The 27,904-nt window shown below is 46.0% G+C and overlaps 1 protein-coding gene across 1 annotated transcript in view; it reads right to left on the reverse strand.

Annotated features, from left to right (window-relative positions):
- EVC2 (EvC ciliary complex subunit 2) overlaps nucleotides 1-27,904 on the reverse strand; it is a 134,994-nt gene that overhangs the window by 34,388 nt on the left and 72,702 nt on the right. Inside the window, exons 10-14 of the mRNA XM_058430107.1 lie at nucleotides 26,718-26,893; nucleotides 23,942-24,101; nucleotides 20,412-20,866; nucleotides 16,346-16,550; nucleotides 13,288-13,410 (exon numbers count right to left, since the gene is read on the reverse strand). Coding sequence (XP_058286090.1) covers nucleotides 13,288-13,410; nucleotides 16,346-16,550; nucleotides 20,412-20,866; nucleotides 23,942-24,101; nucleotides 26,718-26,893 — 1,119 coding nt within the window. The remainder of the gene's footprint in view (nucleotides 1-13,287; nucleotides 13,411-16,345; nucleotides 16,551-20,411; nucleotides 20,867-23,941; nucleotides 24,102-26,717; nucleotides 26,894-27,904) is intronic.

Here is a 27,904-nt window from a genome sequence, read left to right on the forward strand (position 1 = left end):
ATGCCTGTAATCCCAGCTACCTTGGAGGCTGAGGCAGAAGAATCACTTGTACCACCCAGGAGTTCAAGGTTACAGTAAGCTATGATTGTGCCACTGCGCTCAACCCTGAGCTACAGAGCAAGATCTTGCCTCTTAAATTAAAAAAAAAAAGGAAAAAGAAGTGGATTAAATTGGTGATAAATCCATAGAAAAGTAACCAAAAAGGAAACTAAAGAACAATATTAACTCTAGGAAAACCAAAAAGTTATAAAGTAGAGAAAAAGGATCCCGGTTTTCTACAAGATTCAACTGTGAATAATATTTAAGTGCTTATAATCACAGAAACCATAAATACTGATCTAACTATGGTGGGGGATGAGGAAAGAGCTGATATGTGGTCCAGGTTTAGAGAAGAAAAAGAGTAAAATAGTTTCCTAAGGAAACTAAAGGACAATATTAACTCCAGGAAAAACAAAAAGTTATACAGTAAAGAAAAAGGATTCTAGTTTCCTACAAGATTCAACTGTAGGTAACATTTACATGCTTATAATCATAGAAGCCATAAATACTGACCTAACTATGGTGGAAGATAATGAAAGGGTGGATATGTGGTACAGGTTGAGTGAAGAGAGTAAAATAGAGTAAATCCTCATCTTTTATAAAGGAAATAGATAGGAAAAGGAAATAGATAATCCCAAATTACAGAAATCAAGAAGTAGCAAAGCAAGTATGCTATTTAGAGTTATGGAGGTAAGCACCAAAAGACCAAGCTAAACAGTTAGAAGCTGTTAACTCTGGGGAGCTGAAAATGTGTGTGTATGTGTGTGCATGGCTGGGGGAAGCTACTCTTTTTTCAGCACAAGCCTTATAGAATTATTTGACTCTTTAAAAGAAGGCACGTGTATGTTTGATAAAAATGAAAAGTAAAATTTTAAAATAGACAATCTAGAAAAGTGGGAGAAAAGTTACTAAATTAAAACCATCCAAAGATAGCCATGGTAACCTTTTGGCATGTGAAAGGTACAAACTGAATAGATTAGAAAGGTAAGATGAAGTCTGATCATGAGGCCTTGAATGCCAAGCTCAGGAATCTGAATTTTACTGGGGTCAGTGGGAAGCTATGGAATGTCTCTCAAAATGGTGCTTCAGGGAGATGAATTTGACAGAGGCTGCCTCAAGGGATAAGATGGGGCAAGGGGAGATGTGAGGATAACTGTCTGCAGACTTTCCCAATCTTTATGAATGGATGGATTTTTCGCTTCCCTTCCTAAATGGATTCCCTTTCAACATGGCTTCTTTTCTGAGCTCTTTAAGGACTATCAGGGTTCTCTCTTGTCAGGTCACTGAAAAGCAGCACATTATTCTGATGCTTAAACTCTAGTCCCTTCTGAAGTCAGAGAGTGTGAAGGGCCATTCCTGACAAGAACCAACTACCCCTGCATAATTGCCGAGGCAGCTGCAGAAACACAATAGGATGCACCGTCGCTGGCCATCAGGAGTTCCACTTCTGAATGAAGGCATTTCTAGTGAACGGCGCATGCATGACACATCATGAAATCTGGAAACAGTGAATGAATAATGGATGGGTGAACAGATACGTGGTAGATGTGCCATGCAGACAGAGAACAAGATCATTATAATAAGACCAGAAATAATGGGTGAAGAGGAAATATGGTTATGTCATTTTCATTTATATTTAAGTGTTCCTAAAGATTATTTGTGAGAAATTTGTGTATACGCTGTTCAAAAACAGCAAAAGAATCACACCAAAGAGGAACTGACATATCCTTTCATTTCTGGATCCATCAAATGGATCTGCTAGTTAAATGCAGGGATGGAAATGGAGAGGCCTGTGCTTTAGGCTCTGTTCTACCATGTACCAGCTTTGCGACCTTGGATAAGCCTCTCACTCTTTCTGAGCCTCAGTATTCTCATCTGTGAAATGGAGATAGTAATAGTTGCTCCGACTGCTTCACTACAGAGGGTGTAGGATATATGCAGAGGGTCTAGGATTGTTTAAAATATCAAGGGGTTGAAAACAACCTAAATATCCAGTAGTTGAGGGCTGACGAAATCACTTAAGGCTCACATATACAGTGAAATGCTATGCTGCTGTGAAAAGTAACAAGGGAACTCTCATATATTGATATCAAAAATCTTCACGTTTTGGAGTAAAGCAAAAGGCAGAAATAGATAATAGATAAGTAGATAAGCAGTTGACTCTTGAATAACGCAGGTTTGAATTGCCTGTTTCCACTTACATGTGGATTTGCTTTCAATTAAAGTTAGGTCAATGTTAAGTGAAATAAGGCAGCCACAGAAAGACAAACATCACATGTTCATACTCATATATGTGAGCAAAAAGAACTGATCTCATGGAGGTAGAGGGTGGAAGGATAGTTACCACAGGTGGAGAAGGGTGTAGGGGAGACGAAAGAGGCTGGTTAATGAGTACAAACATACAGTTAGATAGAAGAAATAAGACACAGTGTTCAATAGCAGATCAGGGTGACTATAGTTAATAACAATATATTTTCTATTTCAAAATAACAAGAAGGAAGGACTTAAATGTTCCCAACACATAGAAATGATAAATACATGGGGTGATAGATATCCTAAATACCCTGACTTGATCATTATACATCCTATGTATGTAACAAAATATTACCATGCATCCTATAAATATGTACAAATATTGTATCAATTAAAATATTTTAAGTTACACTGAGTGTGTCTGCGTTTCCTGCCTCCCCTTCCACCTCCTTCAACTCTTCCACCTCTGCCATCCCTGAGACAGCAAGACGAATCCCTCCTCTTACTCCTCCTCCTCCTCAGCCTATTCAATGTGAAGATGATGAGGATGAAGACCTTTATGATGATCCACTTCCACTTAATGAACAGTAAATATATTTTCTCTTCCTCATGATTTTCTTAATAACATTTTCTTTTCCCTAGCTTACTGTCTTACACATATTTAATAACATACAAAATATGTATTACTCAACTGTTTATGTTATTTGTAAGGCTTCTGTCAACAGTAGGCTATTAGTATAATGGCATATTTGGGGGGAGTCAGATGTTACACACGAGTTCTACTCATGCACATCACGCACAGGACTTAGCCGAAGACTTGAGGATGCCCTGCAGATCTCTGGAGTGTGCTCTGTCTCTTTCTGTTGGAGCTACCTTGTCTTTGGGAACTCTGCTCTATAAATCATAGACACAATAGCCTCTGAAACTTTGATTTTTGTTTCTTTAACGTGGTGAGCCTGTTGGGCTCCACCTGTGTGGGAGGGGTCAGCACCCCAACCCCCATGTTGTTCAAGGGTCAGATAGACAGATGACAGACATATAGATGGATGGATGGATGGATAGATAGATAGATAGATAGATAGACAGATAGATGCGGACAGACAGATCTATTTCCAATCATTGGTAAGTAAAACATGAACCGCATAATTTGTGCTGTGTCTCCAATCTGCTTTGTGGACTCGCTCAGATGTCGAGGCAAGAGAAAGAAGGCACACTCTCTGTCCTGCCCAGGAACTCAGCAAAGAAGGGCTTGGCCAGGAGGCATTTTGAGTGACAGCCTTACAGTCCAACAGATCTGACAAACTTGCCCCAAGCTGAGGAGACTGGCTTGAGGCCAGGGCAGGTGGCCAGAATGTCCCTGCACCGAGTGGACACTGCACTGGGGAGGGTGGTGTGACTGACCCAACTGAGCATCACTTACAGCAACTTTGACATTCTCCCCTCAGGTTAACCGTATCCTTGCTGTGGCATGAGACCTTCCTGTGCCACGGGGACCTGTAGGTTCACAGAAGCCAACCCCTTCCTGACGGGACTGCTGTAACTTTCAGCACAGGCTGACACACAGAAGGAAAGGACTAGGTCAAACTAAGATGAGGCCCAAACCCCCTAAGCCAACCACAGCAGAGGTTAGGAGACGAGGACGGACCAACAGAGACCACCCCACTGGTACTCCCCACCAAATATTCTCTACAAAATGCCTAAATCTTGATTTTACTTCAAAACATCTGAGATACTAAGTGCAGCCTTGCAGACCTCATGACCCGGCTCCCACCCACTTCCTAATGCTCCCTTTTCCATACTCAGCGGAAAACACCCAGCCTTTTTGAGAACAAATCTTTTAAAGCAGACCTAGTATAAAGCCACAAGGTAAGCCTCAATACGTTCCAAAGAATCTTTATACATACTTTGATCTCTAACTAAGATGCAATGAAATTAGAAATCAATAACAAATCAATAACACTTTTGGTGGAATCCACAGACGGGCATCACCTTGGTAGTGGGAATAAATTAGTCTTGATTAAACACAGCTGTTAACCCAAGCCAACAGCGCTTAAAAGCAAGTCTTCAAAGGATAAAACTGATTCCAGGTAATTCAACTACTTGTCAGAGCTCTAACCCTATTAAAGAGAACACAATGAAATCCAGCACCCAACACATGAAATTTACAATGCCCAGCATCCAATCAAAAATTACCAAGCATGCAAAGAAGCAGGAATATAAGATCCACAAACGAGAGAAAAACCAATCAATAGAAATGAGGGAGATGGTGGAACACGCAGATAAGCACATTGAAACAGCAATTAGAGAAAGAAACAAGGTGTAAGAATTGGGAGGCTACAAAGTTGTAATCATTTGTTGACATTATGACTGCATAAAACATCAACGGAATCAACAGATAAATCCTAGGAGGTAGGCGCTTCTATTATCCACACTTGAATGATGAGTACATTAAGGGGGAGAAAGGTTAAATAACTTGCTCAAGGTTACACAGCTAGAACATGGCAGAGCTAGGACTCTGGAGCCAGCAGTCTGGCTCCCAGGACAGCATACAGGAGTCTGGAAAGGCTTATAAAAATTAGTTACATGTTTTATGCCAGCATTGCATAATCTAAAACATATAATCGAATCATTCACAATTACAGCCAAACCTATACTGTGTCTGGGAATCACCATAAAGAATACACAAGACCTTATGTATAAGGTCACCATATGATTTCTCTCCTAAGCTGAGAGAGAAAGGGAGGGCATGGGAAGAGACATGGGGATGATAAGGAAACTGGGACCGTCTCAAGCAAATTGAGATGTACGGTCTCCCTACTCATGAAAACAACTGTAAAATTTCACTAGAGCTCCTAAAAGAAGCTCCAAATAAGAAATATTCTACATTTTTGGATAGGATAGGCAAGTACTAAATGAATCTGTAAGTTTAATGCAATCATAATAGAAATTTATTCAGAAACTTGATTAACTTATTCTAAAATATATATATATATATATATATGCATGCCCTCCAATGCCTTCCAGGCTGCAAATTCTGTGTCTGTGCATTTGTAATCAGTCCATCAGAAGGACCAGACATCTATAGCTGACTTTCCCATTTCTCATCTGGTCACTTTGGCCCCACGGGATAGCTACCTGTGACCAGAGCTGACACCTTCCTCCCTTAATCCACCAGCTGTACAGAAAAAGTGGCAGCCAGAGGCTCATATTTGTCGATCTCTCCTTTCCTCCAGGAATCAGTCACACAAGTCTTTCTGAATTAGTTGCACAGCCACTCGTTCAAGGTAGAGTTACACAGTAGTCAGGAGGGTTTTCTATCTGAAAGCAGGATGCAAACTTCCAAATGCTTGATGGAAGAACTGGCTGCTTACCTGAAACTGTGAACATCTCAAAAGCAGAAACTTAAAACTGCCTAGCGCAGAGAAATCACCACACAAAACATTCCCTAAAGAAGGAAGCAGAAGGAACAGGCATGGGGGAGAGCAGAGAAGGGCAAGGAGAAGACAGAAAATGGGAGAAAGGGGAGGAGACAGGGGAGGCAGTGGGAAGAACACAAAGAGTCATCTTGGGAGGTGAAGGCCTTCTCATCCTAACAGCTCCCTGCAGTCCCAGCCACAGGCCTGGGCTATGGAGGCAGACACACCAACTCCACCACTCGATGCTGGTGTGGCTGTGGACAATTCTCCCAACGCCTCCTGGCCTCTCTTTCCCCTTCCGTTGGATGGAAGAGTCCAGACAAGGGCCACATCAATTTGGGGCTGAGGGTTGGCATGGATATATGCTGAAGATTTCAGTAAAGGAAGGGGTCACCCAGCAGGTGCTCCTAGTCCCAGCATACTCTGCTGCCCAACAGCGAAGTCAAAAAGTCAAAGTCCCTCTGGGGACACCACACGGCCTGCCTGGCTTGGGCTCCACAGTGGGCCTCTTGGGCAGTGTCAGCAAGATGCAGCTCCATCTTTCCAGCTTCATGAACTCCAAGGGACCTCCCACTCTCAAGACATGACTGTGATGGTTAATTTTATGTGTCATTGAACTGGGCTAAGAGGTGCCCAGGTGGCTGGTAAAACATTATTTTGGGGTGTGTCTGTGAGGATGTTTCTGAAAGAGATTAGCATCTTCTTATTTTATTATTCTATCTTATTGAGACAGAGTCTTGGTCAGTTGCTCAGGCTGGAGTGCAATGGCGCAATCTTGGCTCATTGCAACCTCTGCCTCCCAGCTTCAAGCAATTCTCCTGCCTCAGTCTCCCAAGTAGCTGGGATTACAAGTGTGCACCACCACACCCAGCTAATTTTTTTGTATTTTTAGTAGAGACTGGGTTTTAACATGTTGGCCAGGCTGATCTCTAATTTGACCTCAAGTGATTCACCTGCCTCAGCCTCCCGAAGTGCTGGGATTACAGGCATGAGCCACCATGCCAGCCTGGAAGAGATTAGTATCTGAATCAGCACATAGTAAAGATTACCCTCCCCAATGTTGGTGGACATCATCGAATCCCCAGGGCCTGAATAGAACAGAAAGTTGGGAAAAGGGTGAATTCTCTTTCTCTTCCAGAGCTGGGACATCCGTCTTCTCCTTGCCCTTGGACACCTAAAGTACTCCTGGTTCTCTGGACTTGGGTCTCTCAGACTTAGACCAGCAGCTCCCCTAGTTCTCATGCCTTGAGACTGAATTACACCACCAGTTTTGCAGGTTCTATAGCCTCCAGATGGCAGACAGTGGACCTTCTCGGCATCTATAATTGCATGTTCCAATTCCCTGAACAAATCTGAAAAAATCTCCTCCTATCTATCTGCCCACTTACCTCTCTATCTATCTATCTATCTATCTATCTATCTATCTATCTATCTATCTATCTATCTATCTGCTATGGGTTCTGTTTCTCTGGAAAACCATGATTAATATCATGATCAAGCAACTCTTAGTTATGGGCATTCACAGAACGAAAGCTGTCATTTTTCCCTCTGCAATTATCCTGCAAATAAAACATCTGAACAACCGCCATGCAAGTGCTAAGAGATGTAATCGATCAAATTCAGGAGGAACATCAAAGCTGTCAACTCAAGAGTGCCTATTCTCTTGGCACCTGCCACAATGAAATGGCCAACTGTGAAGATGGACTGTCACGAAAAGGTCACAGATGACAAATGCCTCGTGTCTGCCTTTCTTTGTGAGGCCTGGATCACGTAGCATGTGGAGCTGCTCCATTAGTGGGAAAGAAGACGAGCACTGCAGCCCACTCCAAAGTTAAAAGGCACCTCACAAAAGCCCTGCAACTAGTAGGCTATCATTGTCACAAGCCGCATTTCACAGATGCAGGAGCCAAGGCATGCTCACCCTGCATTGTCACACTGTGGGAAATAACCGCCATTGTTTGGTGAAAACATTCTTTGACAGTTCTGATCAGGGCATGTGGTCAGGAGGTGGCGTGACAGTGGCACAGCACAGAGAGCTTCTGCTTCCCATGCCGGGTCTGCCACTGCCTGGCTACATAAAGGAACCTGGGCGAAGTCACTAACATCTCTGAGACTCAGTTTCCATGTTCATAAAACAGGGACGTTGATGGTTCTTACTTGTGGTGGAAGTTGGGAAGGGTAAAGCACGTAATGAACAAGGCACGGGTCAGCATAGCAGCAAGAATGCAGGTCTGAAGACCAGTCGTGACCCTGCAATCACTTCACCTCCCTGTGCCTCAAAGTCCTTATCTCTCATACAGCAATGACAGTGGCACTTCTGTTACAGGCTGTATGAGGATTAGAGTGGATAGATGGAAAGCACTTAGCTCTCAGTACACCTCACTAGCATATATATGGACTATGGACGTACATATAAGTACTCACATGTAGAACTCACATGTGGATGGCTCATATGTACACACACACACATACATATACCTCTATTGTATGCATATATTAATACATACACATACACACATATACAGTGTCTAGCAAGGTGCCTGGCACTAAAATGCAAACAAAGGAAGTAGGCACCATTCTTACTAAAATGCCATCACATTTTAGGAAGGGAGGTAAGTTCTTCAATCAGTGCATAAGACAAAAACGAAATCTAAATCACCCTTGGAAACACCTTGGGGAGCAACAACTGGCCAGTCCTTCCTCCAGTGCCGGAGCAGATGGCTGTGTCTTCAGCCCAGGACCAGGTGAAGGGTCTGGCTTGTGCATGTGGGCTGGGAGGTAGGACAAAGATCTGCCCCAAATGTAAACCATAGACGTGAGCTCAGGGCAGGGGAGGGTGCCAAGACAGGCTCAGGGAATCGCAGACCTCCAGCTCCCTTCACCTCCCCGTCCCTTGAAGGCCTCTGCTCACCTGCCTGGTTCAGCTGGTCTTTACTCTTGCACCGTGTTCTTCTTGGTCAGTGTCTTATGTCTTGCTCCTTTTTCCTTTTTTTTTTTTTTTTGCCAAATGCCTCTTGTGTAACTTCCTTAGGTGTCTATGAATGTGTGGCAAGTAGACTAGGATGGGTGAGCTGGAAAGACCCAGGTTTCCTATCCAAATGGACGTGGCTTTGAGTTGCAAGGGTCACAACCCATTAGTTGGATGGTCCTGAACAAGTCACACAGCCCCCTGGTGATGCTGTCCCTCATGTGTCAACTGGATAAGGTGGCCCAGTACACAAGGATTCCCAAGGCAGGCTGTCATTGTGTGTACCCTCTGCAGCATGGAGATCCTCAGATGTCTCTTCCCCATTTGCCTTGGATCCCTTGTTCATGCTATGGAAGAAGTGATAACTAGTATGTTACATAGGACCAGGATGCCAGTGTGAACTAGGAGACACTGCACAGAGGGCTGAGGCAGACCTGGTCCCATCACATGCCTGGTGGTGGACCCTGGGTTGGGCACTAACCTTTTTCAGCTTAGAATGGACCTCAAGATGCCGTTTTTGCAGCAATGTGATGAGTGTGGAGATTCACGCTCATGAAGAGCATCAGCTGTAAGACTGGTATCTGACAGGAATTTGATAGAGACTAGAAACAGTTTTTCTTTTAGTATCACTATGTCATATTAGTACAGTGTACTAAGCCTATTTAATTATACACAGAGCCCTCTTCTATACACTATCATGAAAGCAGAGGCCCGGGAGAGTAATAAACTTCTAAAGGACCACGGGCGACAAACAAAAAGAATGAGGTTAAGGTATTTTCAGTAATAATACTGAGTCCTGGAATTAAAAACTAAAGAATAATTGAAAGAAACTAAGAAAGAAAAGTGGTAATGTGAGGCATAAAGCATTGAAAATGTCTAAATAAAACAAAAATCCTGAACAGGGCAAAAACAAAGAGAAAAAAACTAAAAGGCAAAGAAAACAATATTCTATACTTGCCACCAAGAGAAAATGTAAATGGTTGTGAAATTAAGTAATCTGAAACCTAAGTTGCAGAAACTTTAAATTATTGGGTACCTTAACGGAATATGATTATAGGGCCTGAGTCATGTGACAGGCAGCTGTAACCTAAGCTGCTGAACTTTTGTTTCTCTGATTACAGATTAGCCTTCTTCCCAGACTACATTGTTCTGTAAAATGCTGTAAATGACTAGAGGGCACCAGAAAAGACCCCTTCCCTCTGCACTGTTGATCTTCCTTATAGATTAACTTCCCTCTTCTCTCACACACAGACTTCATGGCTATCACATTTGCCAAGACAGAATGTTAAATATACTCTTTTAAATTGGAAAGGAAATGAAAACAAGCCATACAGAAAAGAAAACAAACCGTAACTAATTAAACTGTTGTAACTTATAAACTAGCCTTGTGTAGAAAATGTTGTAATCCTGTTAAATCTCTTTATTTTATTCTTATACAAGCAAGACCTTAACTTTTAGCTTTAGAGTGCTGACCCCATTTCTCTGCAGTCTGTATTTCCCAGATGGCAATTCCCAGGTTTTCTCTTGGATAAACTCTCGAAAACTGGGTTCTGATTCTTTCAATTATTTCAGGTTGACATGGTTTTAAAAAAAGCAAAAGAAAAAACTACAGGAAGGAATGTGCTTAGTTCCTTCTATTAAAATGACTAGTTTTGGCCAAAAAGGAGATGGGTCTGCTGGTTCAGGATCCGTAAGGGATTACAGCTGGGCTTTAGGAAGAGGGTGCTCCCTGCTGCAAGGAGAATTAATTGGAAGGAAGGGGGAACAAACAGGAAACAGGAGGGAGCCTGCTGCATGTATCTAGGCAAAAATGATGCCAGGCAAGGCTGGAAACAGAGGAGATGGATTAGAAATAATTATGAGAGGCCGGGCGTGGTGGCTCACGCCTGTAATCCCAGCACTTTGGGAGGCCGAGGCAAGCGGATCACGAGGTCAGGAGATCGAGACCATCCTGGCTAACGTGGTGAAACCCTGTCTCTACTAAAAATACAAAAAATTAGCCGGGCGTAGTGGTGGGCGCCTGTAGTCCCAGCTACTCGGAGAGGCTGAGGCAGGAGAATGGCGTGAACCCGGGAGGCGGAGCTTGCAGTGAGCCGGGATTGCGCCACTGCACTCCAGCCTGGGTGACAGAGTGAGACTTTGTGTCAAAAAAAAAAAGAAATAATTATGAGACAGAGCAGGGGAGACGAGGTAGGGGCCAGGGAGGGGTTATGGAGGATGTTGAGGTCCAGCCTTGAGCCACTGGGTGGGAGCAGTGTGGTCTGCACCTGGTGTCCCCATGGGTTACCACCTCTGCATCACCTTCTCGCTCAGACATTCATCCTGTGACTCTGCTCCAAGAGTGCTGGTGAGATAGCCCTTATCTTTCTCAGCCTGGCCTTTAAGAAGGTTCCTCCACGGGGCTGCTCCCCCATCCACTGGCCATGACCCAGCACTCCAGAAAAGCAGCCTTGTCAGAGCTTCAGCCCTCTGGATTCCCTCTGTGCACGGTGGCCTCCAGCACAGTCCAGGATACCCACTCCCTCTGCCAAACCAAACCCCAGCTTTCCCTTCACCTGCAGCTCTTCTCTGACAAGAGTCACCTTCACTCTGGCGGGTTTCGCCTCTTACAGAGGATCACAAAGCAGCCGGTACTCAGGGAAATGCTTCCTCTGCCCCCAAGTGTGGCTATTTCCTCCCTGTGCCAGGAGCTCAATGTGCACAGGACCCAACCTCTCTCCAGCTCTCTCGTCTTCTTGCTGTAAACTGGGAATAAACTGGGACAGCTTGGCTTACCTCTCTCACTTCTCTTTGGGACCCCGACTTCTGCTCTTCTTCCCTAGGGGTAGGCTGCCCCCGACAAGGAAACCCCTAGTGATACTGTGATTGGGTGATAGAGTTTGTTTAATTCTCAGGTAGTTTAGCAAGCCCACTGGCTCTCACACTGATGTATACCTCTTGAATTAGCCTTTAACAATAGGGAAGATGACATTTTGCCTCTGTCTGCCTAATCTTTGTCTTACTGTTCAATTTCATATAGAACCTGGGTGAGAATAGGGTTGCCACTTCCTGGATCCCTTAAGACATCAACAATCTGGACACACCTGATGGGAGACACTGAGCCCAGAGCAGTTTCTATGGCTCTTGGCCAGATCATGCATTCGTGTTCTGAGAAATACACCAGCACTAAAATAAAAACAAGCAAAAAAGCTAGAAAAAGGAGATAGATGGAAGGTAAGAACAAAAACAGCAGCTCTAAAGCATGGCTTCATACATTCATTCACTGAACATACTCCTGTTGGGAATCCACCCTTTGCAGGGTGCTGGGGAAGGCAGACAGGCACCCAGGCTGCGGTCACATGGCGTCTACTCTTAAGCAGCACCTTTGCAGAGGAGACCTTGCCTCCTTTCCTACCTACAGGCCACCCCGCTGCCAGCCTACTTCACCTGTAAGGTCACATTATCTAATTTCTTTCCTTAATAGCACTGATGACAGTCTATCATTTTAAGTGTTTATCATCCATTTCCCCCAACTAGAACGGGCTCTCCTCTACTGGAGAGCAGGGACCAGGGCTGCCTCAGTCACTGCTGCAACCCCAGAGTTAACTGACACAGTGCCTGGGACACTGTTGCCTCCCCAGAATACTTGTGGAACAAATTAACCATGTGATAGGTACTATGGTAAGGAAGAGTTGGAAGTGGGGTGGAATGAGTGGGAACATCTAGGGTGTCTGGGTAAGGCTTCTTGGAAGGGGAGACATCCAAGAGCTGAGGGAACACCTCAGGGCAGCAAGGACACATTATTTATCCAGGTAAATAAAGGCGGAAAAGTAATTCCACAAAGACAGAATACAGATTAAAGCATCCTAGGAGACTGTGTGGTATGTGCTAGAACATCACGTATGAAATGGGGCTGGGCCAGGCACAGTGGCTCACGCCTGTAATCCCAGCACTTTGGGAAGCTGAGGTGGGCGGATCACCTGAGGTCAGGAGTTCAAGACCAATCTGGCCAACATGGTGAAACCACATGTCTACTAAAAATACAAAAATTAGCTGGGTGTGATGGTGGGCGCCTGTAATCCCAGCTACTCGGAAGACTGAGAGGCAGGAGAATCACTTGAACCCGGGAGGCAGAGGTTGCAGTGAGCCGAGATCACACCACTGCACTCCAACCTGGGTGACAGAGCGAGACTCCATTTCAAAAACACAAAAAAACAAACAAACAAAATGGGGCTGAAGGGAGAGCCCAGTGAGTTTGTGGGAGCATGGAGGAGAGTGTGAGAGAGAAAAAGAATGTGATGGAGGTGAAACGGCAGATGCACACGCCCCAACATAGAGCCAGGCACAAATATAGCAAGTGACTCAGCCAGTGGAGGCAGCACCCGAGGTGAAGCCTGAAGGATCCCGTGAGATCCCCAGGCTGAGAAGTGGAGGGAGAGGGTTCCCAGCAGAATGCACAGGGAAGAGGCCCAGGGGGAGGGTCTTCCAACTCTTTCTTACCATAGCACCTGAGTGAGTGAGTGGTTGCGTGGAAACGGACGGCACAGCCCCAAGGGCTCTGTGTGCCTGCAAATGTGTCAGCTATCCCCGCCATGTGCAGAGAGAAACAGTGGGTGAAGCAGATGTACTGACCTTTTCCACCAGGCCTTCAGAGGCCTGTTCCTCACAGAGGTGGATTTTGTCTTCGACGCACTTCTTCAGAAGCTCTCCCTTGCTTTTACTCTTGGACCGTGACTTTCTCACCTTGGACTGTTGCTGGAGAGGGGTTGGGGAAGACACTGGTAAGAAGGCAATCACCAGCAAGTCCATGCAACCCCCGCAGGGCTTTGCAGGTCAAGAGAAGTTTCTGCAGCTCCCAGAACTGCAAAACTCTGCCTTAGGCCAGAGAGGGGAGGAGAGAAGTATGTTCTTCTGGAAGGAGCTCAGTTTCAGAGCCTTTGATCTTCACATAATCTGGTGGGCTCCTCCCACCAAAGGGAGCAGAGGGAGCCTGGTGGGCAGAACCTCAGCTCTGCAGTCAGACAGCAGACCTAAGCCGTGTCCACCTCCTCACTAGCCACGGGACCTCAGACCTGTCAGCCTCTCTGAGAAGGGGACGCAATGAATGAGGTCCTTGTTCTAGCAATGCTTCCATGACAGTGGAGAAAACAGTCTGAAAACATGGAAACTAAATAAGGACACTAGGAGCAGAACCATGTTGGCGGACAGGACCTGGAAGCCCGTGGTGTAGACTGGGGCTGGGAGCGGATAGCCCTAGAGAGGGCCAGGCAGGGAGCCCATCGGGCACATCTCTGCCCAACTCCCAGGCATGATGTCAAGCCGGTAGCCTGAAACTGGCCTTGGGAGGAGGATTTACACCATGGAAATGGGCGAATGCTACAAGGCAGAATTCCCCTCCCCAACTTCCCTCTCCTCTGAGAGCTTTCCCAGCACAGGGCTGGTCAGGGCCCAGGCCACAGGGAGCCTTGAGGCCATGTTGGAACTTGGATCCCAGCTCAGAGGGCCGCAGAAAGGGCTGAAGGAAGAGGGTGGTGAATCTGACTTGCACATCTCTTTAGAGTTTGCAAGTGCCTTTGAAACTCATGTCCGTGAATGGTCTGGGAGCCCTGGGGCCCAGCAGATGAGGTCAAACAGTAGACACTACCTGTTTTGTGGGCCTAGATCAAAGAGAAGTGTGCAGGGAAGAAACGCAGGGGTTCCCTGGCGGTGACACAACAGGTGGGTGAGAATGGCCAAGTGATGGGGAATGCACTAAGCATCCATTAACATTGCTCCACCTGGCCCCATATACCCTCATTACACCCATTTTACAGACGAAAACATAAGGACTAAAACAACAACTTTATCCCCAGGCCTTGGTGCTTAGGAAACTGACAGCAGGCTCTCCCATCACCTTCTCTGCCGCTATCTTGGGACTGAGCAAGTGAAGGGAGCTGAGGCTCCATCCGTGCAAAAGCCTGACCATGCTGGCCCAGCCTTCCCTCTAGAGAATGTGGAGCGAGCACCTTCATGACAGGGAAGATGACATCTGTCTCCTCTGAGGCAGTGGCCACAGCCATTTCCATCTGAAAACCAAGCACCTTGGGCAACTTTGAAGGCAGAAACTTCATTCCTGCCGGGACTCACCAGCTTCAAGGTAGGGGAACCAGCAGCTCATGGACTCCCTCCCCTCGCTTCAGTGAAGTGAAAATTATTTTCCCCCATTGTTCAAAAATATTTAAAATTTTTGATAATTTACTCCTTACTCTTATTCTGTATCTCCCACATCCTTGTAAGAACAGAAGTAGGAAAAAAAAAACAGTACTTAAAAAAAAAAATTAAAAGAATGTCAAAGATTCCAAGTTGTTTCTGCATCCACTGGTTTATATTCAGAAATAATATGTCTGAGTTTTTTTATTTCTCTGAACGAAAAGAAGTGAATTTAAAGTCAGGAAACACCAGCTCCAAGCCCAGTTCTCTATCTCCCATAGGGCCACTCACTTTTCCTCTGCTGGGCTGTTTTCTCATCTGTAAAATGGGACACCATATTGACCTCTTAGCACTGCTGTGAACTTCAGGTGAGATCATGTAAGCTTCAGTGATTTTAATATGTTTTCAGTCTCAACTATTATTACTTTAAGAGAAGCCCCGATGTTTTGTACACATCTGGTGCTTGGCTGGTGGGATGTTTAAGCCAACAAAATTTACTGCGCACCTACTATGCACTTAGCACCCTTGAGTGGTGAATGGGCCGCGGAGCTTATTTTTAGTGGAAGCCCAGAAAAAGGGGAAGTCAAGGAACCAGCACATTTCAGATAACGATAAATAAAATCGTGAAACCCAGCATGTGATAAAGTATGCCTAGCGAGAGGGTAATTTTAGACAGGTGCTCAGGGAAGGCTTCTTGGTGGAGGTGGCATTTGAGCTGAGACCTCAATGGCCTACAAAGCATATACGTGGCAGAGAAAACAGAAGTTCGAAGGCCTTATGTTGGGAGCCCCAGAAGCAGAGCCCGAGGCAGGGATTAGGTGCACGTGGTTTCCTGAAGGAGTTCTCTTTAGGATCAACCTGTTGGGGAACAAGGGAACAGGACAGGAAAGGGAAGAGCCAAGCAAGGCTGTGGTCTCAGGTAAAGTTGAGCCTAAACTGGTCCCTCGGGGCTTTGGAGCAAAAACTGCACCAAAGAGTTGTCTGCCCTCGGGCACATAATAGCTGCTCATTAAAAGGCAGCTGCCAGTCATCATCCTTTAAGACCCTGTGCAAAAGCCCCTCTTTACCTGACCCACCTGAGCTGAGGTGAGCATCCCTCCTCTATGCCATATAGAAAGGCCTTTTGTACCCAGAGTCAGTCATTAGCTGTGGCTGGAGGAGGGGGCAGGAGAGACAGAGTAATATCTCAGGCCAGGCAGCTTCCATCAGGAGAAGATTGTGGCTGAGCGAGGCTGACACTTGTGGCTGCTGGTGGATGGTGCAACAGCCCAGGCGTCAGGATCAGGGCACAGCACCAGCGGTGTCCACTATAGACTTTAAAGTTGGGACAGCCCCGGAGATTCCTGGAATAGCTGGACACCAATGCGGCCAGAGAGGAGAGGACGGGGGAGCATGAGGTGAGATGGGCTCAGGGTGGTGGAGAGGCCACACGCTGTAGGGCCAGCAGCTGGGAGACGGCCCTGCTTCTGTAATCAAGAGGCCACTGACAGGTCCATCCTACCTGCAGCTCGGGGGCAGCCAGGGCCTGGTCCAGCTTCATGAACTCTGCTTCTCGCCACGCAGTCTGAAATTGCTGCAGCAGAACTCGGGCCCGGATTTTGGGGAGGGCCAAGCTCCTGTCCATCTGAGCAAAGCAGCCATGGACCTCCTGCTTCATCCTGAGCAGCTCCTCTTCAGACAGGGAGAAGACTGAGGAGCAGAGCTTCCTGGGAGGAAGAATAGAGACACGCTCTTACACAGAGAAAGCCTGGGGGCTGGGCTAGGGTGATGAAGCCAGAGATGCAAAGCTCATTCCTCAAATCCACGTCTGCAGAAACAGCACTGGCTCCTTAATCATGCATTCCTGCCACACGCATTCCTTGAGCACCTAATGCATGTCGTGCTGCATAGGACATTGTATTGGAGCTAAGAATGAGAGCTGAATGAGGCCAGGCTGTGAGGGTGTCTCTGAGGAGGCAACAGGCCTTCCAGTGCCCACGACCTTGCAATTAACCTGGTCTCACTTCAGAAACAGACCTGGTAAACAAAGTGCTGTCTGTGGAGCCTGGCCAGCAGCATTCTCTAAGTAGGACCAATGGACAGAGGAGAGACGCACAATACTCAGCTCAGGGAGGTCAGGGAAATGAGAGTCCCTTATGATTGCTTCCGAAGGGTAATGATTGACAGCTGTCATTCAGTGAAAACCGATTCCACGCTGGGAGCCATGCTGAGTGACTTAGTGTTATGGGTTGAATTGTGGCTCCCAAAAAGATATATTCAAGTCCTAACCTGGGACCTGTGAATGTTGGTTTATTTGTAAATAGGGTATTTACAAATGTAATTAAGAAGTGAGCTAAGATGAGGCCATATTGGAGCACAGTGGGCCCTTAATGCAATATAACTGGTGTCCTTATAAGAAAAGAGACAAACACACAGGGAGGCCATCTGACATGCAGGCAGAGATTGGGGTGAGACGTCTACAAGCCAATGAGCGCCAAGGATTGCCAGCAACAACAGCAGCTAAGAAAAGGTATGGAACAGATTCTCCCCTGCTGCCTTCAGAGGGAGCACGGATCTGCCAATGCCTTGATCTTGGACTTCCAGCCTTCAGAACAGTGGCAGAATATATTTCCGTTGTTTTAAGCCACCCGGTTTGTGGTACTTTGTTATGGTACTGCTAAGAAACAAATGCAATGACATCGTTGCTGTTCTTTACACCAAATTACAGACAAGGAAATGGATGAACAGTCCCTCTTCCTTTCCAGCAAGGCCCACAGCCCACTCTAATGGAGAGAATGGCCACACAACTGCTTTCTCAGCCTCAAGGGGGCTGGTTCTGGCCCACGAGATGTAAGAGGAAATCTGCTCAGAAAGTCTGGACAGTATTATTCATTGAACAAAGATTCTCTGTAGATTTGTTTGAATGTTCTGGTTATGTTCTGTCAACGCAGCCAGCATTGACGGACGCTTTAAAATTCAGAATTATCTGCAGAACACTCAATGTGGTTGGCCAGAGTCAGCTTTACCATACCCAAATCTCAATGTGGGAATGTGGGGCTGTGGCTCTACAAGAAAGGTCTCTCGTGGAAAGAGAATGAGACCTTCAGAGACCACGCGAGCCCTCTGCTGACAACAGTCTGAGGCCTGACCCCATGTGACACCCATCTTGGGTTCCTCACTTCATGGGGCCCAACGATTTTTAAAGCAACCTTTGGAAACTGCAGCAGCCCCCTTGCACCTTCCCTTGTGCAAAGCCTTTGCCCCGCTGTCTGCTGATTACGCCAAACCCAAAGTGAAAGCAACTCTGAGATGACTCTCAGTCATTATTCCTGCCACTTTCAAACCAGATCGGCCCTGAGCACTCTTGTCTTAATCCTCTGTTACGTAGTGCCAAGAGAATACAGAAATACAGGGGCGAGATCTTTGCCCTGAAGGAGTTTGAAATCAAGACAGGAACTTCGGAAAGAAGGCTCAAAGACACACTTTCTCTTGCAAAGATATTCCTCATTATTTCCTACTTTAGCCAACCAGTTTTACAGCAACCCCATCTTGGTTGAAATTGGAAAGCTTCTAAAAATGTGTTTCAAATCTATTGTGCAAAGCCACTTCTGTATAATGCCTCGGAAATAAAGGCTGCAACCTTTTAGAATCTTAAATAAGCAAAGTATATAAGCAGACTCACATTGCGTGCATTGTGAGTTGATCCTCTTTAACCCTTGGAAAAATCACACGCTTTTCTGACAGCCAAGTGAGAGTTCTCTTTTTCCCATTAAATGGCTAAATCAGCAGTGGCTTTAGTAACACTCCCTGCAAAATGAATCCAAATGAACTTGAAGAAAATGACCAGCTGGTAATAGGAATGCCAAAGTTAATTCACTTGCTGCGAAGAGTCCAAAGCAAGTTTGAACATGAGAAGAGAATTTTCTGGAATGTAGGCTAAGCTGAATAAATACTGTTGAGGGCAATTCATGGGAATAAGAAATGGCATTTAAGGATCTGATTTTTATGGACTAAGAGAAGACAGAATCTTGTTTTCCTTGTCAAGAAAGCTAAAGCTAACAAGGATTAAAACATAAATGAGGCCAGAATCACAAAAGAGAGAGATGGGAAAGGGCCAAATGTCACTCAACGCAAACCGAGATAGTATCAATCTTTGCAAACACGTGGGGACCTATTTTCCTGGTAGCAAGGTCAGACCCCGGGGATGCAAACTGTATAGGAAAGGAAAGGACATTAAATGATGGAGGCCAGCAAGATTCTAGGAGATAACTTCTACAAGGGACGAGGGAAATTGCAGACAGATCCTATGCCCACTAAAGCGTCCAAGATGAGCCCAGGCTCTTACATAAACATTGTCTTCACATTTAAACTACTTGATAGTGTCATGTACTACCAAAAGCACCTTAAATGATTTGATTCAGTTTTTGTCGTCTTCATTTTACAAGTGGGAAAGCTGAGGCCCAGAGAGGTTAAACAAGTTGCACAAACCTAAGTGGTGGTCCTGGGTCTTTTGGTCTACATTGCCCATGTCTCGTTCTACACTGGCTAGGTTAGAGGCCTCTCCAGTTTCCAGTCTGTTGCCAGCCCCAAACAACCACCAAAAGCTCTGTTGGTCTCTATTACAGCACAAAAGGCTCCCTTCCTGGGCCAGGCCAAATCCCAGCGTGCACAAAGAGCTGGCAAATGTTTCCGGGAAGTAAAGGACTGTGGGCACTGGCCCCTCTGGAATATGACTCCCAACTTGTCTTCATTGTTTCCACCACTCTCCCATGTCTTTAAAAAATTACTTGTGAAATTTATCTTGGGGGGCTGAGGCGGGAGGATCACCTAAGCCCAGGAGTTTGAGACCAGCCTGGGCAACAGGGTGAGACCCCGTCTCTACAAAAAATAAACTAAATATTAAAAATAAACGTATCCATTATTTTCTAGTTACTGCAGCAGGAGTGTTAGGTGTGGTCCACCGCATCCCACTCAAAAGTGGAAGTCATTACATGGCTCTTGAATTAATAATAAAGATACATAGCCCGAGAAATGGACCAGGGATGAAAGGGCCAGGTGAAAAGATGATGCAGCGTGGTGAAAGAACTAACACGCAGGACAAGATCATGAGCAGCCTTGACGCCTGGTGAAACTAGCAGGGCCTGGAATGGCCTAACCGCAAACTCCCCTTCCCCCCGCCCCGGGGCCTGTGGATCATGTCCCCTCCCCAGGTCCCCCCAGGGGACACTTCTTATTAAGGGAACCAGCACATTCCCATTTATCCCTGAGTAGCTCCCTGGAGTTATTCAGCCCAGGGAATTATTCAGACAAGTCAATCACATTTTCCCCTGGAAGCCAGGAGCCACCCATCCTCGTTACTACAAACCCTGTGGGCCTGGTTCTGCACTCTGCTTAATCCTTGTAGGGTCCTGCGTGACACTCGAGGTCCTCCCCGCGGGGCGTGAGTTTATATGACTAATTAACGCTGGTAATCTCATCTGTCTGGGGCCAGGTGTCTCATGCTTGGCCATCCCCACAACCACAGGGCAGGAATCTCCCCAGCATCAACGGGGTGGGGAGGGGTGATTAGGACCTGCAGGGGCACTCACATGAAGATCAGGTGCTCCCAGCGTCTCAGCTCCGCCTGCTCCTCCGTCGCGGCCTCAGGAGCATCATCCTTCAGTCTCTGCCTCACACTCTGGACACCCTCCTGGTCCCTGTCCCTCTCCTCTCCCTCCAGCTGCTCAGCCCGCGCAGCCATCTCCTTGCCGTGCTCCTCCAGGATCTGCTGCAGGAAGAGCCAGGGCACGCTGCGCTTGAGCAGTTCCTGGGTCATGGCTGAGTTCTGCAGGCGCCGCAGCTCGTCGGTGGCCTTCTCAAACAGCGAGAGGGTTAGGGTCCTGAGATCGTCCAGGGCGGCCTGGTCCAGACGCTCCTGCAGCTCCTCCAGGGCGGCGCCGTGCTCCTCCATCAGGCTCCTCCACTGGCGCAGGTACTGGCCGGCATCCTCAACCGCTTGGAAGGTCTCGCCAATGGACAGCTGCTCCCTCCGCTGCTCCCTGTGCTGGAGTTTCAGAGAAGAAAATTAAGTGGGGGCGGGGCTTGGCGGGTACAGCCCTTTGGCTGAAACACTTTATTACAGGAGGCATGGAATGTTTATAGACTTTTCCCCAACAATCTCACATTTGGAAAGTTATTCTGTTTTTTTTGTTTGTTTGTTTTTTTGAGATGGAATCTAGCTGTGTCGCCCAGGCTGGAGTGCAGTGGCGCGATCTCGGCTCACTGCAACCCCCACCTCCTGGGTTCAAGCGATTCTTGTGCCTCAAACACCCAAGTAGTTGCAATTACAAGCGCATACGCCATGATGCCAGGCTAATTTTTTTTTTTTAATTTTTTTTTTTTTGGGGGGACGGAGTCTTGCTCTGTCCCCCAGGCTGGAGTGCAGTGGCGCGTTCTCGGCTCACTGCAAGCTCTGCCTCCCGGGTTCACGCCATTCTCCTGCCTCAGCCTCCCGAGTAGCTGGGACTACAGGCGCCCGCCAACACGCCCGGCTAATCTTTTTTTGTATTTTTACTAGAGACGGGGTTTCATCGTGTTAGCCAGGATGGTCTCGATCTCCTGACCTCGTGATCCGCCCGCCTCGGCCTCCCAAAGTGCTGGGATTACAGGCTTGAGCCACCGCGCCCGGCCGGCTAATTTTTTTTTAATTTATTTTTTTTAATTTATTTTTATTTATTTATTTATTTTTGAGACAGGGTCTCCTTCTGTCACCCAGGCTGGAGTGCAGTGGCACTATCGTGGCTCACTGCAACCTCCGCCTCCCAAGTTCAAGTGATTCTACTGCCTCAGCCTCCCCAGTAGCTGGGATTACAGGTGTGTACCACCACACCCAGCTAATTTTTGTATTTTTTGTAGAGCTGGGGTTTCACCATGTTGGCCGAGCTCCTCTTGAACTCCTGACCTCAAGTGATCTATCCACGTCAGCCTCCTAAAGTGCTGGGATTACAGCTGTGAACCACTGCACCAGGTCTAGAAAGTTACTGTTAAAAAAAAAAAAAAAAAATACAGTAGAATCCTTATGTGTTCACCATTCATCGAACATGTATTTGTCGAGTAGGTAAAGTACAGGAGACAGACTGCCTGGGTTCCAGTCCTGGCTCCCCCATTCACAAGCTGAGTGACCCAAAGCAGGTATTTTACCCTCTCTGTGCCTCCATTTCCCTATCTGTAAAATGGGGATAATAATAGGACCTCCCTTTCAGAATAGTTGTGAGGATTATGTGAGTTACTTAATACGCGTACAGCTCTTAGAAAAGTGCCTGACATAGAGTAGTTTACGCCAATAAATATCTGTTAGTGTTATTATTATGTGCTAGGCACACAGGATCTGCAAGTTGTAATATTATAAAGGGGGAACAAAAAGCTAAGATCATTGAGAGACAACTTAAATGAGGTCAGTGAAGTTTTTAAGGAAGAAGATCTAAGTGAGATCTAAGAAAGGAGGTCTCATCTGAATCAGGTTAAGAAATGGGGAAAGAACCTTCCTGGGAGAAAGAACAGTTGGTGCAAAGGCCCCATGATGGGAAAAAAATTGAGATGCATAAAGATGTCCATTATGGTGCTATTTATAACAGTGGGTCCACAGATAGTCTCGGTTCTATTTTGAGAGGACAGAAGATGCTCTTCCAAAGTAAAAACTCAATGAATGTTAGCACCATTATCATTAGTCACTCAAGCCAGCACTCCTGTTCCCTTGCCCATGCAGACATTACTAGTCTACCATAACCCATGTTCATGGGTCCTGGTGACCAGAGAGTGTCAATTCATTCATTCTACAAATATGTATTGAGCACCTACCAGGTGTCAGGCAGTGTTCTCAACAGTGGGGATGCAACATAAGTTTTTGCCTTCATGGAGCTACATCCTAATTCTGGGCCACTTGTAATGTTTATCAAAAGTAGCTGCAAGAAATAATATTCACAGAAGACTTCCAGAATCTCCTGTAAGATGTGGAGTCCATCCTTCTTTCTAGACACTTACCTTGGATCAGGCAAGACAGTAGGGAAATGGAGCCCTGGGCCCCACTGTTTTAATCCCTTAACCAGTGGCTCAGAGATTAATGGTGTGATGCCCAAAGATGGCAAAGATGGGGTATGCATCAGTGATCAAGGTCAGAATCATGGCTTTCTGTTGGGTCCCAAACTTGGTAATAAAGAGCAGAGTTTCTATTGATCAAATTTGAAAGTTATTCTTCATCCCCTCCCTGCAAATGGTGTCAACCAACTACTTGGTTGTCACCCTGCATGTCCCATACATTCCCTGAATCTGTCCTTATCCCCTGTACTCAGGGCTCTGTGTCAGTTTAGGCCCTCATCCGCTCACACCTGGCCAAGTACCAGAGCCTCCCATGGGGTTTGTATTCCCAGGTTCCTCAACTCCATCTGACATGGTGCTCACCTCAGCTTCCTAAAAATCACAGATCTGATGTCTCTCTCACCTCCTGAAGACCCTTCAACATTCCCCACTATCCTTGGATGGAAGGTAACCCCTTAGCCCAGCACACCATGCCCCGATTGACTTGCTGCTGCATTCCCTTCCAGGCCCTACCCTCGTCCCTCTGCACACTCCAGCCTCATCATATTCTTAGAGTCCCCAAATACATACCACTCATGCCACTTACTATTTGACCTTGACCACAACACACACACACACACGCACACACACACACACACAAACCCAGTGGTATCTCCCTCATAGGGTTAATATAAAGATTAAACAAGATATCTTACATAACACGCTTAGCACAGTGCTCATTAAGCACCCAATAAATGTTAGCACCTACCATCATCATTAGTCACTCAAACCAGCACTCCTAATTCCCTTGCCCATGCAGATATTACTAGTCTACCATGACCCTCTGCTGTGCTTGGGCTGGATAAGAATTGTAGCATCCTGCTGAACACTGCATTCCAAAAAGTCGCTACCAATCAACAGTAGATGGCACATCATGGTGTCTGCCCAGCTGCCCTTCTGATCCTAGTGCACCAGTGGCAATGTCTGGCACAGTAGCTGGCACTTGATGGGTATTAGAAAGTGCTTATGCAAAGAATAAATATAAATAGCATCGTGCCTTATATACCTTTTGTAGCAACTCTCGTCTTCTCTTAGTTATTAATTTTTGGTGGAGCTTTTTCTTTTCCTGCTTTAAGTCATTGTCCAACTTCTGCTTAATTGAAAAGACTTCTGTCTGAGCCCGCTCCAATAGCACTTCCATCTGGTCTTCATCCAGGTACCCTGCTCTAGAAGGAAAGGATGTAAAGTTAGGAATGTGGTCTCCAAACTCACCTGCAGCTTAACGGCTATTGTGCCTGAACACTCAACTCCATATTGGTTTTGTTTGAATCAGAAAATCTTTGCCCTCCAGAAGAATTACGAGAATGGGCAGCTAAGACATTACTAAAGTACTAGCAGAGTAAGGGTAGAGAAAGCTCAACACAAGAGAGACATCATCAGAGTGGAAGTTGGCAAGAGTTCTGGGGGAAAGGAACATTTGAGAGGACCACTGTGGTGCAGACAGAAGTTTCCAAAGGGAGATGGTGGATTAAAAATCCTGGTGTCAAGAACAGCACAAACAAAGTCAAAGAGGCAAAAGCAGGGAATACTCTGTGTGATGGTTAATTTTATGGACCAACTTGACTGGCCCAGATGAAATGTTCTTGTTTTTTTTTTTTTTTTGAGATGGAGTCTGGCTCTGTCGCCCAGGCTGGAGTGCAGTGGCGCCACCTCGGCTCACTGCAACCTCTGCCCCTCCAGGTTTAAGCAATTCTCTACCTCAGCCTCCGGAGTAGTTGGGATTACAGGCGCGTGCCACCACGCCCAGCTAATTTTTTTTGTATTTTTAGTAGAGATGGGGTTTCACCATCTTAGCCAGGCTGGTCTTGAACTCCTGACCTTGTGATCCACCCGCCTCAGCCTCCCAAAGCGCTGGGATTATAGGCGTGAGTTACTGCGCCTGGCCAAAACATTCTTTTTGGGTGTGCCTGTGAGGGTGTTTCCAGTGGAGATCAACATTTGAATCAGTGGACTCAGTAAAGCAGATTGCCCTCCCCAGCATGAGCAGGCATCATCCAATATGCTGAGGTCCTGAATAGAACACAGAGGCAGAGGAAAGAGGAATTTTTCCCTTTTTTTTCTGCCTTATAGCTTACAGTGGGACCTCTCATCTCATCTTTTCCTGCCCTTGGACTGGGACTTACACCATCAGCTCCCTCTGGTTCTCAGGCCTTCAGATTTGGACTGAATTATACCGTTGGCTTTCCTGGGTCTCCAGCTTGCAGGCAGCAGACGATGGGATTTCTCAACTTCCATAATCGCTTGAGCTAGTTCCTATTTACATAGGAAGCTATTTGTATGGCAAGCTGGAAACAGCAGACGATGCTGTCCATATGTTTATATATCCTGTTGGTTCTGTCTCCCTGGAGTACCCTGACGAGTATACTCTGCTACCAGCATTACCACTATCATTCCTAGACTGCCTGCATCCCTGGGCTGAGTCCCCAGCTTGGCCCAGGGAAGACTCTCAATGGAGGTTCCTTGAAGGAATGAACAGGTGAAGGAATCAGTAGTAGATACACGCTTTAGAAATATAATTACATCTTTTAAAATAGAATTTGAAAAGAAGAGATGAAGCATCTTTCCCTGGTGACTGCTCACAACCAGCTGGTGGGCCCTTCAGTTCAAGGCAAAGAACTGTTTCTTTCACTTGAGTGCAAATTAAAATCAGGAATGCCAAGTAAATTGCAGTGATAAATTCATTAGCATCTTTAGGTGGGGAGTGTTTGTATAATTTGCACCTTGCCGAATCCTCATTAAACAGAGCAGGAGAGGGTCAAAGTCCCAATAAGGTTACCTAAGTAGCAGAACCACAGTAAAACAACAGATCGTCATAAGAAAGCTGCTTTACAGTCATGTCCCTATTCATTTCAGAGCTTCTTGTAACCTAAAAGAATAAATTTTGTTCTTTACAATTAAGTCACTTCAAAGAATAGGTGAGAAGGAATGCTGGAGAGAGGCAAAGGATGGCAGTTAGGACTCTGTGACACCACCATACACCTCACCACAGGATCCCAGGTGCTGCTCATTTGGAATCCGAGACAAGCATCTCCATATTTATACTTAGTGTCAAAGGTGAATGCGAGAGCCGGCAGTGTGCTAGATCTTAAAGAGAAGTGGGCTCTTCCATCACATGGTCCATGTGAGCCTCATTACTGATTTCTCCAGAATATGTTGTTGGAATTCTGCCTGAAAATAATCCGGGGTGGGGAAGTGTAGCTACATCAAAATTGGCCATGAGTGGGACTCATTATACAGTTGTCTAGACTATTACATATGGTTTCAAAATTCTGTAACACAAAGGATTTTTACAAGATAATTCTTTAGAAATGATGAGTGAGAAGCAGTCAGCACATACGCTGAATAAACAGAAGTAGTGGGTCTCCAGTGAGGAAGGTTTGTGTCAGGCAGTTGATTTGTGCCGTGGTGTGAATGTCACCTTCAAAACTTGAAATTTAATTGCCATTGTGACAGTATTAAGAGACGGGACTTTTATGAGATGATTAGGTCATGAGGGATCCACCCTCGTGAATGGATTAATGCCATTTCTGTGTTAGTTATCACAGGAGTTTGACCCCCTTCTTCTCTCTGCCTCACACATGCACTTCCTCCCACAAGATGCCCTTCCACCATGTTATGATGAAGTAAGAAGGCCCTCACTAGATCTTGAACTTCCCAGCCTCTAGAACTGTGAACCAAATATATCTCTTCTATTTATAAATTACCCAGTCCGTGGTATTCTGTCATAGCAGCAGAAAACAGACTACGACAGTTTGCACTGTTGGGACAGTGTTGAGTGGTACCTCTCGTGCTTCTGAATGAGGTGAGTCAGCTGGGCTGCAGCGGTGCTCAGAAGGCGCTGCACACGGGTCTCTGATGACTGGAGGTTCTGGACCAGATATTCCCTGTGGCCAAATCTTTTACTTAGATGATATCTCTTACTAGCCTGGAAAAAGTCCATTAACTCTTCTACATTCTCCTGTCAATTAAAAAAAAATCAAGAATATATGCCTAATTAAAATTTAGAGCATAATCTTTCTAGACATTTAAAATATTATTTTTCCTTTTATAAGAAAATACACAAGAAAAGAAACATGAGAATTAACACCTTTAACCTCCCTGCCTGTAACAGAGGCTCATGAGAAAATTACATACAAATAAGAAATGAGGGCTTTGAAAAGTGCATTCTAGACCCAGATGGTAAAGAGTTATCAGAACAACTTTACTGCCCTATGGAACATAAATTTCACTCATTCAGCCATTTATCCTTCACCCATGCACACACCCTTTCCACCTGTGGAGTTCCTACAAGCGCTGAGCACCAGCACGAGGTGCTGAAGTTCTGGGAGAAGTCGGCCATCAGCCCAACCCCAAGGAGCTCCCACCACCACAGAGGAGACAAGACCAGGATGGGCACAAAGAAAGCAAGAAGGTTTTTCCTCAGCCTACAAAGTGAACAAAACCCAGTCAAACACAGGAGAGTAACAACCTAGCTAATGCGAGGTGTGTTCTCTAGACCTCACACGGGGCCAAGAGTGTTTCACGTCTCATCTAACTTAACCTAGGGAGACAGTACTGTTATTCCCATTTCACAGATGAGGAAACTGAGTCCACATCAGACAAATGGCTGAGCAGGGATTTGAACTCAGCAGTCTAATTCCGGGACCTATGCTCTAACATCATAATAGGCTGCTTCCAAAAATCCCACTTTAACCAGAGGCATAGTAATGAGACCAGGAACGTCAGTAGAACTACTCTATGGACTGGCTTGGTTGTCCTTTTTCCATCTGTGGAAATATCACCCATACAATGGATAACCAAAAGTGTCAACGCTTTGTTCAACAGGGAACACAGGACAGCATGGACGTTCTCCTTCCCACATAAGAGCTGTAACATCTCCACATCTCAACACTTGGGAATTAGCACCATCCAGTCACTGAAAAGCTGCATGGTCAGTCAGGTGTGGCTTCACACACAGTAGCATCTCCCT

This window comes from Hylobates moloch, unplaced genomic scaffold (genome assembly GCF_009828535.3).
Source record: "Hylobates moloch isolate HMO894 unplaced genomic scaffold, HMol_V3 SCAFFOLD_17, whole genome shotgun sequence".
Classification (NCBI taxonomy): Eukaryota; Metazoa; Chordata; class Mammalia; order Primates; family Hylobatidae; genus Hylobates; species Hylobates moloch.